General features: G+C 37.2%; 1 protein-coding gene and 1 long non-coding RNA gene across 2 annotated transcripts; both read right to left on the minus strand.

Moving 5' to 3' along the window:
- Positions 1-3,590: 3,590 nt before the first annotated feature.
- LOC124168205 lies at positions 3,591-7,061 on the minus strand. The gene is made up of 3 exons (XR_006866867.1): positions 6,317-7,061; positions 5,325-5,936; positions 3,591-4,580 (listed from the first exon to the last, which is right to left on the minus strand). It is a non-coding gene; the product is annotated as an uncharacterized LOC124168205 (long non-coding RNA).
- A 556-nt stretch (positions 7,062-7,617) lies between these two features.
- Positions 7,618-12,648, minus strand: LOC124168516. Its single transcript, XM_046546840.1, has 2 exons — positions 12,508-12,648; positions 7,618-8,148 (listed from the first exon to the last, which is right to left on the minus strand). The coding sequence occupies exons 1-2, from the start codon at positions 12,521-12,523 to the stop codon at positions 7,745-7,747; spliced, it is 420 nt and encodes a 139-aa protein (XP_046402796.1). The 5' UTR covers positions 12,524-12,648; the 3' UTR covers positions 7,618-7,744.
- Between the last annotated feature and the right edge of the window lie 658 nt (positions 12,649-13,306).

Genomic DNA, 13,306 nt, shown 5'->3' on the forward strand with positions numbered 1-13,306 from the left:
GGTATCCCTCTCCATTCAGCACTAGGCCCCCCCTCTGAGGCTTTCCTCTTCTTCGAAATAAAAAAAGGCCACAGCTCGCGCAAGGATCATATTACGAAGACCTTAGCTTCGAAAAAATACCAAGTTACACGAGAACCATAGAAACGTGTTTCGGGCCCTCCCTTTTCTCCCCCACTGACCTTTTTTTTCCTACCAGCTTCGAAGTTCCCCATTTCTGTGGAGGTCAACCGCTGCATGAGTCATCTATTAGCACAAAAGGTGTCTAAGAATGACTTTCGTCAATTGAAGTTACACCTTTATTGAATTGAAATATTAGTAATGTGCGCGTAATTTCAAAAAGAATAAGACCAAACACGATGTATTTCTGAGTTTATTTAAGCTTTTTACGCAAAGAAATAAATGTCAAAATACGACGGAGACTTAGCATTCTGGCGAAACTCGATATGAGCAGCAGAGCTTCTCGGAAGTTGATGCGGTATTTTTTTCCGAAAGCATATATCAAGTTACAATTAATGAGTGGTGCTATAAATCTTTATTGTTACAGTCCCAGACATAGGGATATTTTCTCAGAATATTTGGTTTCTCCCTGAAAGCAATTACAATTCATCTTCTTATCTCGTGAGAACTCCCAAAGATGGACTGAAAATAATTGAAGAAAATCCGGTGGAATAGAGCTTGTATTTTGCAAAATGCCTCAGATTGTCAGCTAGCACTTGGCAGCAGGAGTGAGGGTAAAGCGATGTTAGTTGAATTAATGATATGCCCAATTGTTTCCATAAAATTAAAATATTCATTAATCAGCTAAATTCCTGTTCGAATCATTTAAAGGAAATCAAAATTACTCCCCAAAATCTTGTGTTGCCTGCTGCATAGGCAACCGAGTCAAACATTCCAGCATTCATCATTTAGTATTCGAGGTATTCGAAATTCGAGGTATTCGAATATTCGAGCAATGATTTAATATTCGAATTCGATATTCGAATTCGAGAAATCTGCTATTCGACCCATCTCTAAAAAAAACCTATATTAAATTTATAGAATTAGACTATGATATCATCTTTTTCATTAATTTACAAGTGAATGTTTCTTTTTTATTATATTACTATAATGAGAAAAATTGATGTAACCCTTTAACATGTCTATGTATCAAAACTATGTGCTCAATTTAATTTTAAGCCCTGATAATGGTTTGTAAATAAATGGAAATGTTGGTAAAATTTACATTTCCATTTAAAGACCTACAATCCAAGATTCAAATTTTATATTAAATATTGAGGAAAGGAAAAGGAAATAAAATTTTTTCCAGATCTCTCATTGGGAAATCTATTGGCATCATGCATACTTTTTAAAAAAATTGGATGGAGAGGGTAAATCATTTAACAAAATATTTTTATAGTGCGTAAAAGTCGTAAGGGATACCTTAGTAAACTCTATCATCGACTGACTGTGGCATTCATCGGAGATTCTCACCTTGCCCAGCAGTCTCAACCGGTGGCGAGAAATCTCGAAGGGGCAAGACTTCTCGACTCTTGGTCCAGGCGAGACTCTCTCTGCATCGAGATTCTCATCCCGACAATGCCGAGAAATGAAAATCTCGTTTCGACTGCCAAGATGAGACTTTCGCACAGTACTAGTTAAGATTTGTATTTAACATTACTAAGATCGCAGTTTATACTGTTTCTTGCAGAAAAAAATTACTTGATACTTGCCAGGACCCTCTTCCCCTTAACACTTCATGTAATTAACAGATTCCCTATTGGAATGAATTGCATCATTATAATGCCTTGTCATAATATATCACACTGTAGTTAAGCTGCTACTGCATCCCGTGTGAAGTACATGTGTCCAATTGGGATTTACATTTTTGTTTCATTTGCATAAATTATTATTACGTATCCATTTTTCTGCTACTCAACGTTTTTTGCATTGATATTATTTAAAATTGTGTTTGCTTGATTTACCACAAGATACAGGGAAGAAATAGTTTTTTGTGTTTTAGAATAGAAAATATCACCATTTGTAGAGATTTTTTTCCCATTGCAGCTCATTTCTTCTAGGTTTACCTTTCTGATGAGTGAAGGATTATTTCTCCTTAATATCTTGTTAGCAGTTACTGATCTACCATAGAAATGGATGAAAATAGAGTAGAGTTCAAATAAAATGGAACTTACCCATTGTAATGGAGGCAACTGCCAAACAGGTATTCGTATGAGAAATTTCACAATTTTTAATTATTTCCATTGTAATTTTTACTTTGGTTCATGTGTCATGCTGCATTTTTATTGCCAATTCCTTTGAAAACTTATTTGTTTTGCAGCATGTTGTGAATTTTTTAAAGATTCATTTACATAACGTTGGCATCTTCAGAAACCTGCCATTGAAACTTTTTTGTGATGCACAAAAAATCTTATCATGTTGACATCACCATTGTGCCATTAAGGGCAAGGCCGGTTCCAGAATTTTTTTCAGGGGGGAAGGAGCAAGGGCTTGACTGGCAAAGGGTCTTCTTATATTTGATATTAAAAAACAACATGCAACAGCTACTATGCAAAATATTATCTTTATTTTAATATGAAAGATATTAATATGAACTTAAATAATTAAGGCTCCATAATTTACAAAACAAAAGGAACAGAATGACAACCACATTAATAATCTCAGCTATTTCTTTTAAGCGTGTGGGGGGGGAGGGGAGGCACATGCCCCTCCCCCCTAAATTTGCCTATGATTGAGTGTATTTTGACATTAAGTATTTGTATAAAAAATCATTCATCAAATTATGGTAAGAATTAAATCTTATGCATTACTAGAATGAGTTGTAGACTATCAATAGATAAATTCTTTGAGTGAGTGAAGTTAACTTGACAGTGATAAGTTGAGGCAGACTGGCATAGGTGACTACATATGTCCTCACCGACTTTTAATTGCAGATGGATGCAACTGTGAATGACTAGTGCTCTGCAGGCAATGTCTGCATCACTGTTACATGGATAAGTAGAGAATAGCTCTCCGTGTATGTTTAATACCTTGTTCCTTAGGCACCTTCATTAAGAATAGGCTATTGTTCATCTACATCTACATGATACCCTGCAAGCCGCCTAAAAGGCATGTGGCAGGGGGTGTCAGGACACCAGCCGTTTACAGCTAAAAAAAATGAAGTGCTCTAACAAAGTTGGGACTAGCATTTATTAAAGTCCTTTGTGGTTTGGGGGAAAAACGAATTCCCATATCTATCCGCTCGGCAAAACATCTCTCTTAATTTATCGCTTTTATCGGACCTAGAAATATCGTGTAGCTCTAACATTATGTTCTCTGTGTGGCTCTTAAAAATATCCATTCTCAATTGTTCAAGCAATCTAAGCCTAGAGCGCAGCCTCCGAGTCTCCAACGGCTCCCAGCCTAATTCGCTTAACATCTGGGTAACACTGTCTGTATGCCCGTAGCAGTTTTTGATGAAACGTGCAGCATTCCTTTGTATTTTATTCAGTTCACGGATTAGGTCTTTCTGCACCAGATCCCATACGCTCGCTGCATATTCAAGGTGTGGTCGGACGAGTGCGAAATAGCACCTTTCTTTAACTTTCACTTGTTGATACCCAGTTACTCACTACCCTTCCAAATCCAAAGCCAGGAAAATTTTCCAGGGTATTTCACTTCAGCTGGAGAGGAAGTACATTTTGAGTGAATTGCACATGAGTATTTACATGCAAGATGGAATGTCTGTAACATTTTAGGGGTTTGAGCCCCTTAGTCCCCTAACTTGCTGTAGCATGGCTCCCTTCCCTGTACTAAAATTGATCCAGGTAGTCAGTTGTCTCCTTTGAATGCGTACCAATATTGCTATAATTGAGTGAAAGGTGATGCATGAAACCAATCTTCAACCCACACCATAAGGGAAAATAAATATTTAAGCATTGATGGAAGGTTGAAGGAAGGGTAATCATTGTCGGCCATTATGTACTTGTTTTGTAAAAGCTGCTGACCATTTTAGGAATGCGTTGTCTTTCCCTCGAGGATGAAATTAAAGAATCTTTCACTTCCATTCATCATAAAAACTAAAAACTACACTTCCAAATATATCTCATCCTCCATGACTTCTATGATTATCTTTCTTATGATTAGCTGCAGTGCTGAGCCAACCTTCCAAAAACCACAAACCAAAACTAGACAAACACACTTTACACCTCAGAATGTACTGGTGTTGATGAACTCAATAAAATGTGTATTTTTCTCCAACAATTTAGGGAGCGGTCCCACCTTGTATCTCGGCCCTCCTTAGCAACATGTATCAGGTGTAAGCAAATTGATGAGTTTTTTTTATTGCATTTAGTTACCGCCTATTTCACTAATAGGGTTTGTGTATGTTCATATTTTTCAAATTATTAATGCTTGGTGACTTGCTTCGTATTTTTTCCATTCTTCTTGGTTCATTCACTTCTTTGAGTCTTCTTAAGGTGCTGTGAGTCAGGTTTTGAGTGAGTGGTGTACTTTTACCTGGTACATTTATCCAAGGTACAGTTTCAAGCCTTCTTTCTGTTTTGGTAGCAGAGCTGGTAGTAGCAATGTTGTTTCCGTTGAGTCTGGAAATGCAATAATTACAACTCCTGTATGAGTAGGAATAACATACGAGAGGAATAAAAATACTGTGGAACAATCGTGTTAATTTTTACCAATTTAATCATCATAATATTGTTTGCACTTGAACATTTTTACATCGTGAAGAGACCAAGAATATGTTTTTTTAAGTGCTTTAACATGGCAAGAAAAGTACTGGGAGTATCTTCATGCTTTGACTTATGATGACTTTTTCCACTTAAAACCACAATATTACACTGCTTACAATGAAAGCTACTGTAGATGTTAATCTACTTTCTTAGCTGCTAGCAAAATCACGTTGGTAAAGGTACTTTGCCATCTGCACATTAAGAATGAGAAATTGATAGAAGCTCCTATATCATAAACTGCTTGGTCTCTGTATATTTTGAAAAATCTTAAGGGATTGTCGCATCATAGGACTTAGAGAATTCATCTTTTAAGTTCAACAGATTCAGGCTTCAATTGGTGGAAGTTAGACGTACCTAAATAAATAAAAGATCGTAGCACTTATCCGCAAGATTTTTTAATGCGTACAACGTGTTTTGGCTCACTGAGCCATCTTGCTTGGTAGGTCTTGTACCAGATGATGGCTCAGTGAGCCGAAATGGGTTGTACCCATTAAAAAATCTTGTGGAAAAGTGCTATGATCTTTTATTTATTTATGAATGCATCTTTTCACTCTTCATATCAACATGTATATTATTACTATGGTAGCAAATGTTACTCACTGTTAATGTTTTTCTTCTTGTGTTGAATTGGTTGTTTTTACAAGGTAGGTACTTCATTTATGGTGCAAAGTGGGGTCCACCTGCATAATGGATTGGATTTTTATATTAAACTTTCTTGCTTGGTAGGTCTCAGCTTGTTTGAATTTGTTCCAGATAACTGGGATTGAAAAATCTATCACCTGTGAGCTTGTGCATCGTGCAAGCCCCTTTCTATATCCTCCAACCTTGTACCTTCTCTCTCCATAAATGCACTGATTGCCAAATCCTTGTCTGAATAATTATTCCAGTCTCTGTTTTCTCTTCTGCATCTATGAGTCTGTGAAACGGGTCAAACCTCTTACCATCCCTCCTTACTCAGGAGGGCGAACAAACTGGCTTTTGACAAACGTCCATATTGCTAGTGTTAACAAAAAGTGAGGTACATATGGAGGAACCAGAAGTGGCATGAAGGTTAGTAAGCTATTATTGTGAATTTGAAAGTCTTTATTCTCTTCCTTTATTTCGTCCACGTGTTGCTCCATGATACGTGGCTAGGTACCATGGGCTGATCAGACATTGATTTCATTACATTTTGGAGGTGCAAAGTCTCATCCAGTACTCTGTTTGAGAGCTCTGGGAAAGGAAATTGAGATAAAACTATGATAAGAAAATGTTGCGATTTGTAATAAGCAGAAATTGTTGCAATTTTTACAATTAATTTAGTGCCTTAAAACCTAATTCTGGCTTGGAGAAATTGTCTCTGTATTATTTCACCCCTTCTTATTTATTCAATGACCCATGAATGGTAAGAAATTCTTTATTTCAAGGATTAATAGCAAAAAATTATCAGTTGACATCAACTGGTTAAGTAATATTCATGAAGAAGTGAGAGATGATTAATTAGAATCCATATGATCAATTTAAAAGGGTGAAGAAGAGGTTAGTGAAGGGACTTAAATGTAATTTATAGTGTTTTACTGAGCAGAAGCATGGGAAATACCCTTTACCCTCACCTTGCAAAATCTGCTGTAGGCTTAGGTTGGCCTTCTCTTGAATTATGCAAACATTGCCATGACTTATAGGGTAAATTTTGGTTTTGCTGCACCACCATGCTTTCAATAATTGAAGTATTCTTCTAGTTAAGGTGAGTTCATGTGGAGAATTGTGCAAATCACCTCTACTTGTTTTTTCCTCCCACCATGAGCTTCCCTCTGAAGTTCATACTTAGGCCAAATCTTTTTCATTACATTTATAAAGCCTATTCTGTATGCATTCATAAAATACAAGATATAAATGCTCAAATAGGCACATACTCTTAGTTTAAGTGACTGCTTCCCACTCTTGCAGGTCTGCATTGCATGTACTGCCTTCAGGTCTTGGCCTGCTGGGTCATCAAGTGTGTCATGTAATCCTCTGTCGAATGTGCCACACTTCACAGCTATGCACACTCATCTTAAAGGTTGAGCTCGGCTAATGGGCCCATTCATGTTTGAGTTGTGGTAAAATAGGGCTTGGTAAAATAGGACCTGAGAGATGCTGGGCTAAGTTGTGCCGGCAAGTCAGGTTTTCACCTAGTGAGACTTCATAGGGTTCTGTCACTGTTGGCCTTGTGCTTTTGTCAGGTTGGGTTTCTTTGCACTCTCAGTCCAGGTGACAGGTCTCAGCTATTCAGTCCACTGTTGGATTAGCTTGTCATTCATAGGCCAAGCCAGTACACATTTGCTTTTTCCAATTTTCAACTATGTGTTTGACTTGACTTTTTCTGTGAAGGCAGAAGAGAGATTAACAGATGGATATTATTCATACCTCGTGTGAACGTGTACAGACAAATGTATCTCTAAGTATGCAAGAGACATCTTTGTTAACCTTAAAAATGCATTTCTGGTGTTTCACTACATAAAAATTCAATATAACTTGCATCTTAAATAATTTTTAATTTTATAGATGTTATGTATGGAGTGCTTTTCAAGCTTTCAACCCCTGAACCTATATAGGTGTGATACATTATCTTAAGTTGGGATTTCATTGGTGAGATGGCCAGACAATGCCATAGGCTGATCATTGAATCCTACCATTAACAAAAGAGGTCTGGCTGATGGTTACTTGGGATATTACCAAATTTTCCCAAAAGTTGGCCCAGAGTTGGCTCAGTGTGGCAGGTTACTTGACCGAAACTTAGCATTTTAAAGCCACAATAGCACATTTACTACAATCCCATGACATATGCAAACTGTTTTTTAAATACGGAAAAATAATTTTAAGAATTATGAATTAAAAGACAAAGATATTAAATTATTAGGGAAGAAAATGGAAACATAAATGTAGACAAATACCACCCCATAAGTAATGAAAATAAAATATTTGTGAGAGCATTGAAAGAGCTTGCCTCTCGGTTTTCATAATGCATGAGATGTGAACAAAATCCTTGCTGGGAGCTGTGTTCATGCCACATCAGTGATCTCTGCGACAGTCTGCACTTCCTTGGCTGATTCCCTTCCATTCTTCCCTTCCCCTTCACCTCCTCCTCTCGTGTCATTTATTAAGGCTGTCTTTTTTCCCTCCACAAATATCCAAGGGGGTATCAGCCTCTCCTCCACATCATCTTGCTCGTCTGCTCGGTGACTGCTTGCAGCACTCTGTCTCTCCTGTCCGTCATTTTCATCGTAGTTCCAAATTTCCACGGTCCCCCAGTGCACGTGGCGTTGTCTCATCCTCCTCACCAGCTTCATAGCTTCCCCAAAACTTCCACTCATGTACCAAGGATCCGTGTCCATATCTGGGTATCCCCAAGCATCCTCTCTTGCCCTTTCCCTGTCGCCCTTGCAGCACGGGCAGCATGGGCAGCCTGAGAGAAATGTGACATGCAAAATCATTGAAGTTACATACTGGACAGGGCTAGGCAGTACCGTATTTCTCTGAATATAGTCCCCTTCTGAATATTCAGCCCCCCCCCCCCCTAATTTTGAGGCTTCAGTTTCGGGAAAAATTAAAAAAAATGTGTTTGAATATAGTCCCCCCCTTTACTTTTACCACAGGCATTTTTGGAAAAAAAAGGGGGGACTATATTCAGACATATACGGTATTTCAAATGGAGGTATTTTAGAATAAGTATTTGAAATACATCTGTAATTTGCAGTTTGTATTTCATATTCAGATTTTTGGTATTTTCTCATTCTAAAAAAAATTCATTTGTAAAATACTTTTGAAGTAGCTCTGATAACAATTCTGTAATGCTTCAGAGATTATTTCGTTTTCGTTAGAATCGTTTTCGTCATGTTTGCAACTGCATAGCGTGCAAAGGCAGGTTACATTTTATTAAGATGTCTTAGTTTCCACGAAAATGTATTTTCTGTTTTAAAAAGTATTAAAGTACTATTTCGTAGTTTGTTTTTCAAATACCCAAGTCAAAGGTATTTTGTATTTCAAATACATTTGGAGAGGTATTTAACATTTTGTTTTTGAAATACTCCTTGGCCTGTGGTTTGCCCACCTCTGGTACCAGGCAATCTAATATTCAATTGAAGGTCTGCATAAAAAAAGTAGAGATTTATGATTGCTTTCATTCTTTTCTGGTGGTTAATGTTGGTAAAGTTTTTGGGGTATCCTCCTTGATGACCACTCACATTGGCTTTTAGGTATATGTTCTTGTTCTCCTGACAGTACCTCAGACCACCCATTTATCATTACCTCCTTGATGTTGGAATTTTTTCCATCGTGGTAATAAATGAAAGTTTTATAATTTTGTCATATTAAATAATGTCCTTGTGTCACCAGTTACCACTGGCAAACTGGGTCAGTTGTTCTATCTCTTTAAGGGTTTTGATAGGTAGACTCTGTTGTCATCCGTAGCAGTGCCGGATCTCACTTCCTTAACTTTTTTTTATAAGTGAAATATTACTGTGTGTTTTTTATTACAAGTTATTATTTAAATTATATTATAAAATTTTATGTTTTGGTTACAAATGTAAGTATACATTAGAAATTTTGAGGCAGCAAAATTAATAAAAGTGTCATTTGACTATGATGCCTTTTGTTAAGCAGTGTTGGTACGCCATTCCGGCACGTTCCGGCACCATGACACCACTGATCCATAGGGTAGTGAGTGTTGTCCAAATAATTTTGTATACTTATATACATATCTTGGTTATTCTGGTGACATTATTCTCTTGGCCAACCATTCTCTTGTTGGCTCTTCTATTTTCAATCATCTCTCACGTCTGAGTAAGGTGGACACCACTGTCTCTATTCATCTATCTTGGCTCCAGCTAAATTATGCTGAACGAGAATGCAAAGCGATTTGCATGAAACTCAGTTCCCTCAGACAACAACAAGTTTTCAAAACATTGGAGGAGATGGAACTCCTGGCCTAGGAGGTTACCCATGAAAACTTTACCTATAAGTGGAGCCTTTTGTCTGGCCAAGTTGTCATTGGCCAAATATGGCTTTGATTTGAATGAAAGATGTATTTATTAGGAGATCGAAAACAAAAATATTGACATAAGTATGAATATTGGCATTTGAGGGATCAAATAACTTTCCTGGAGTATGAATAAAATTTGGCTGGAAATAATTAAATTATGATTGGAAGTATGTACATGAAAAAATGTGTGTGCTGACATGGCTTTAGGGGCTTTGATCTCCTTACATCAACAGCTTCCACCATGATCTCCTGTTTCTCATTCCTATGTCTAATTTCAGTTAAGCATATAAACCTTGCACTTAGTCTGCTAACTTGAGCTTAAGACATTGTCATATCCATGGGTCCACAATGATTGTCACCACTCTTCACAGTGGCCCTCTCACCTTGAAAACAGATATTATTCCTCATATCGATATTGCGGGCATAATATATTTTAGAAATCTAAAAATTTGTTTTTTCAGAAATTTTTATCCAAACTTGTATGAAATTTCCACAAATAAGAAATTTTTTCATAATTAAGTCAGAATGGCCGTAGGTATTTTATGATATAGAGACTTCAATCATAATTAATATTGGCATTGCAACTGAAATCTGCAAATGTAATGCCCACTATTAATTGATCAGTTGATGCTTATACCCTCCAATGTCGTTGTAGCTGGGAATCGAATGCATTCATCAAGTTTTATAATCCCTCTATGATCATGGTGTGTGTGGTAGGCAACACTCAACACATTTTTTTATATTTCTGCTTTGAATTATTTGACGAAAGTGTTTTCCACCCTCAACAAAGTAGAAATAATGGCAGAAACAAATTCAATATATTGTCAGACGGATGTGGAAGTTACAAAATTGACCATCTCTGGCACTATTCAAGGAATAACCGCTAACTGGCCAGTGGCATAGATTTAGGTAGTCCCCCGCAAGCACTATTTAAGTGTGAAAATTCCACTAAGGAAAAAAAAAATTATTTTCCTTGACTGGGATTTGAACCCGGATCTTCCAAGTACCACCTCGAAGATTATTCAAGTGGTTGAATACCTGGCACGAAATCTGGAGACCCGGGTTCGAACCCCCATCAAGGCAAGTGAGTTTTTTTCCGTAGAATTTTCGCCCAGTTCTGACATGGCAATTTTCACCGTTTCCTTAAATTTCAGGACCAACTGTGACAAAATCCTGTACATTTTATTTAAGAAACCACTAAGAAAGCCAGTAAACCCATGTCAGTACACCAATTTTTTCATGTACATGTTTCCAAATCGGTTTAAAATAAACGTTCATTTGTAGTATAAGTTCAAAATTTCCGCGCACAAAATTCAAAGGTGCGTTTGAAGAACTTTTACGGCCGCGGCGATGCAATAACGTTTCTGGACCTTATTCTATCGGGATATCTATATTTAGGAAAAATAAAATATATAAATATAATAATATATATATTTTATATAAAATATCTATCCACGTAAGATCGCCCGGGCGGGTTGGGTAGGACGGGTTGCACTAAAAGGAACGGGAAATCGTTTTATCAATGGTTTCGATAATGTTTTTTCGCAATAAATAGTTCCAGAAACCGCCGCCAATGCGACAAGGGGCTTAAACTCCGGTCGCGCCAGAGCTTTTAAATTTCCTCTTATATACCCTGATTTTGTAAAAAAAAATATCTACGCAAAACCTTAAGAGTTTAAATGTTTTTGATGGTTGAGGGATTGAAATAATCGAAATGATGATTGAAACTGTTTAGAGCGTATTACGTTTCTAATTATTTTTTTCTGAGCCAGAATAACTGAATTTGTTTTTGATTGGTAGGCGCCACCGTAACAACTTATCCCTTATTTTAACTTGATTATATGTAAACAAAACTTTTTTCCTCGTTTTTATATATTTTCAGGGAATCCATTGAGTGACTAGCTGTTAAAAAACCTCTTTTTCCTTTCATAAAATCGTAATCATGTCTTGCGTCTCTAATGCCAGGGCCGGCTCAAGGCAAAATACTTACCCGGGCAAACTGCTGTTGTACGCCCCGGGCAGTCGCCCGGGTTGCCTATCCCGTAAGGCGGTCCTGTCTAATGTGAATCACGGCACCATTGACTAACACTCAAACGGAATCTCGAAGTATCTCGAAGAAATTCAGGCCCTTTAACTAGTATGTAATTATGCATTTATTTACATCCGATATATCCAGTGGTGAAAAAATATGGAGTGAATTTTGTTTTTTAATCAATTAGGAACTCCACGCCCTGCTGTAAAAACACTCATCAACGTAAAAAATACACATTTAGGCACTGATTCGGTCGCGTAACTTTTCCATAACCTCGGAATGTTTTGGTCTGGGATGAACGGAAAAGAATTCCCTGTTAGTTATATTTCAGGAGAACATCTACCGCCAATGCAACATGATAGAGTAGGGATATATTCAAACTTTGTGTGCCACATACTTATGATGAGCAAAATTCATTGGGCTGTTTGGTAGGTAATTCTCAGCGTTTTTCACTGATACATCGCGGAGAAACAGACTAGGCAGGATCAAGCGGTGTACCTAAGCTTCGCAAGTGAGGATATTTTCGTTTCGATATGAGGCTAGAGGCTCTTTACTGATGCCTTTTTACCGTAAAATCTGATGGCAATCAGTTTTATTATATCTGTTGACATTCATGAAGTACATGTATGTTTATGTTTTGATTTTATGGTTACTACGTAGCTTCAATTCAAGGGCAGAATTTATTGAAATAGTTTGTGTATGTTCGGTATTAAAATTAAAAAATTATGCGGAAGAGATCTGTTGATACTCACATAAACAGGATCCCATCTTTGCGGTTATTATTCCTGTAGATTGCCTTCAAAGCCAATACAATCCGTAGGATTCCGATTCGCACAGGAGCGCTTGAACAAAATGTTATCCTTATTTATCTTAATGTTATTTGCTTTCACGTCAATCGCGTCATTGTTGTGTTGAACTAAATGGAGATGCAGTAAGTACAGTGGTTTCCAAAAGTTTCTTAACAAATTGAGAGGCGCCACTTCTGCTCCTTCAGAGAAATTGAGCTTCACTTACTGCTATTATTGTCCTTGGTTACGCGCCACATATATTTCGTTTGTTTGTAAATAGATGTTATTCTCGAAGGTAAGAGGGTAGAATATACCGTGTTATTGCATATTTATCTTTCTTTCGTTGATTTATTTAGTTGAAAATGATTTTTTCGTGAGCTCCAATGACTTTCTGGCTCCCAGAGTTCCTGTCGGTTTGTATTTTGCGAATTTTAAACCTTGCACGGCATGGAACTTGTTTCAATTTAACCTCGTGTGTATGGGTACCATTTGTAAATTAAAGTTTATGATTACTTCTGTGCGTGAAATAGTGCATTGCGGTTTTTTCTTAAGAAGATACTTGAGGTTAGTGTGCACTACTTCGCTCGATTTCTAATTGCATTTTCGTGAGGTTGATGACATTTTCTGTATTGTGAAGTGCTCGTGCCAAACATCTTTGTCGTAACGGAGCGTGCTGCGCCCGCTCCCAGCGGTCTTCCCCCGCTCTTTTCACTGCAGGTCCACAGAGGGATAGGCGCGTTTTTAATTTTAAAATGTAGAAATA

The sequence above is a fragment of the Ischnura elegans genome, chromosome 11 (genome assembly GCF_921293095.1).
Source record: "Ischnura elegans chromosome 11, ioIscEleg1.1, whole genome shotgun sequence".
Classification (NCBI taxonomy): domain Eukaryota; kingdom Metazoa; phylum Arthropoda; class Insecta; order Odonata; family Coenagrionidae; genus Ischnura; species Ischnura elegans.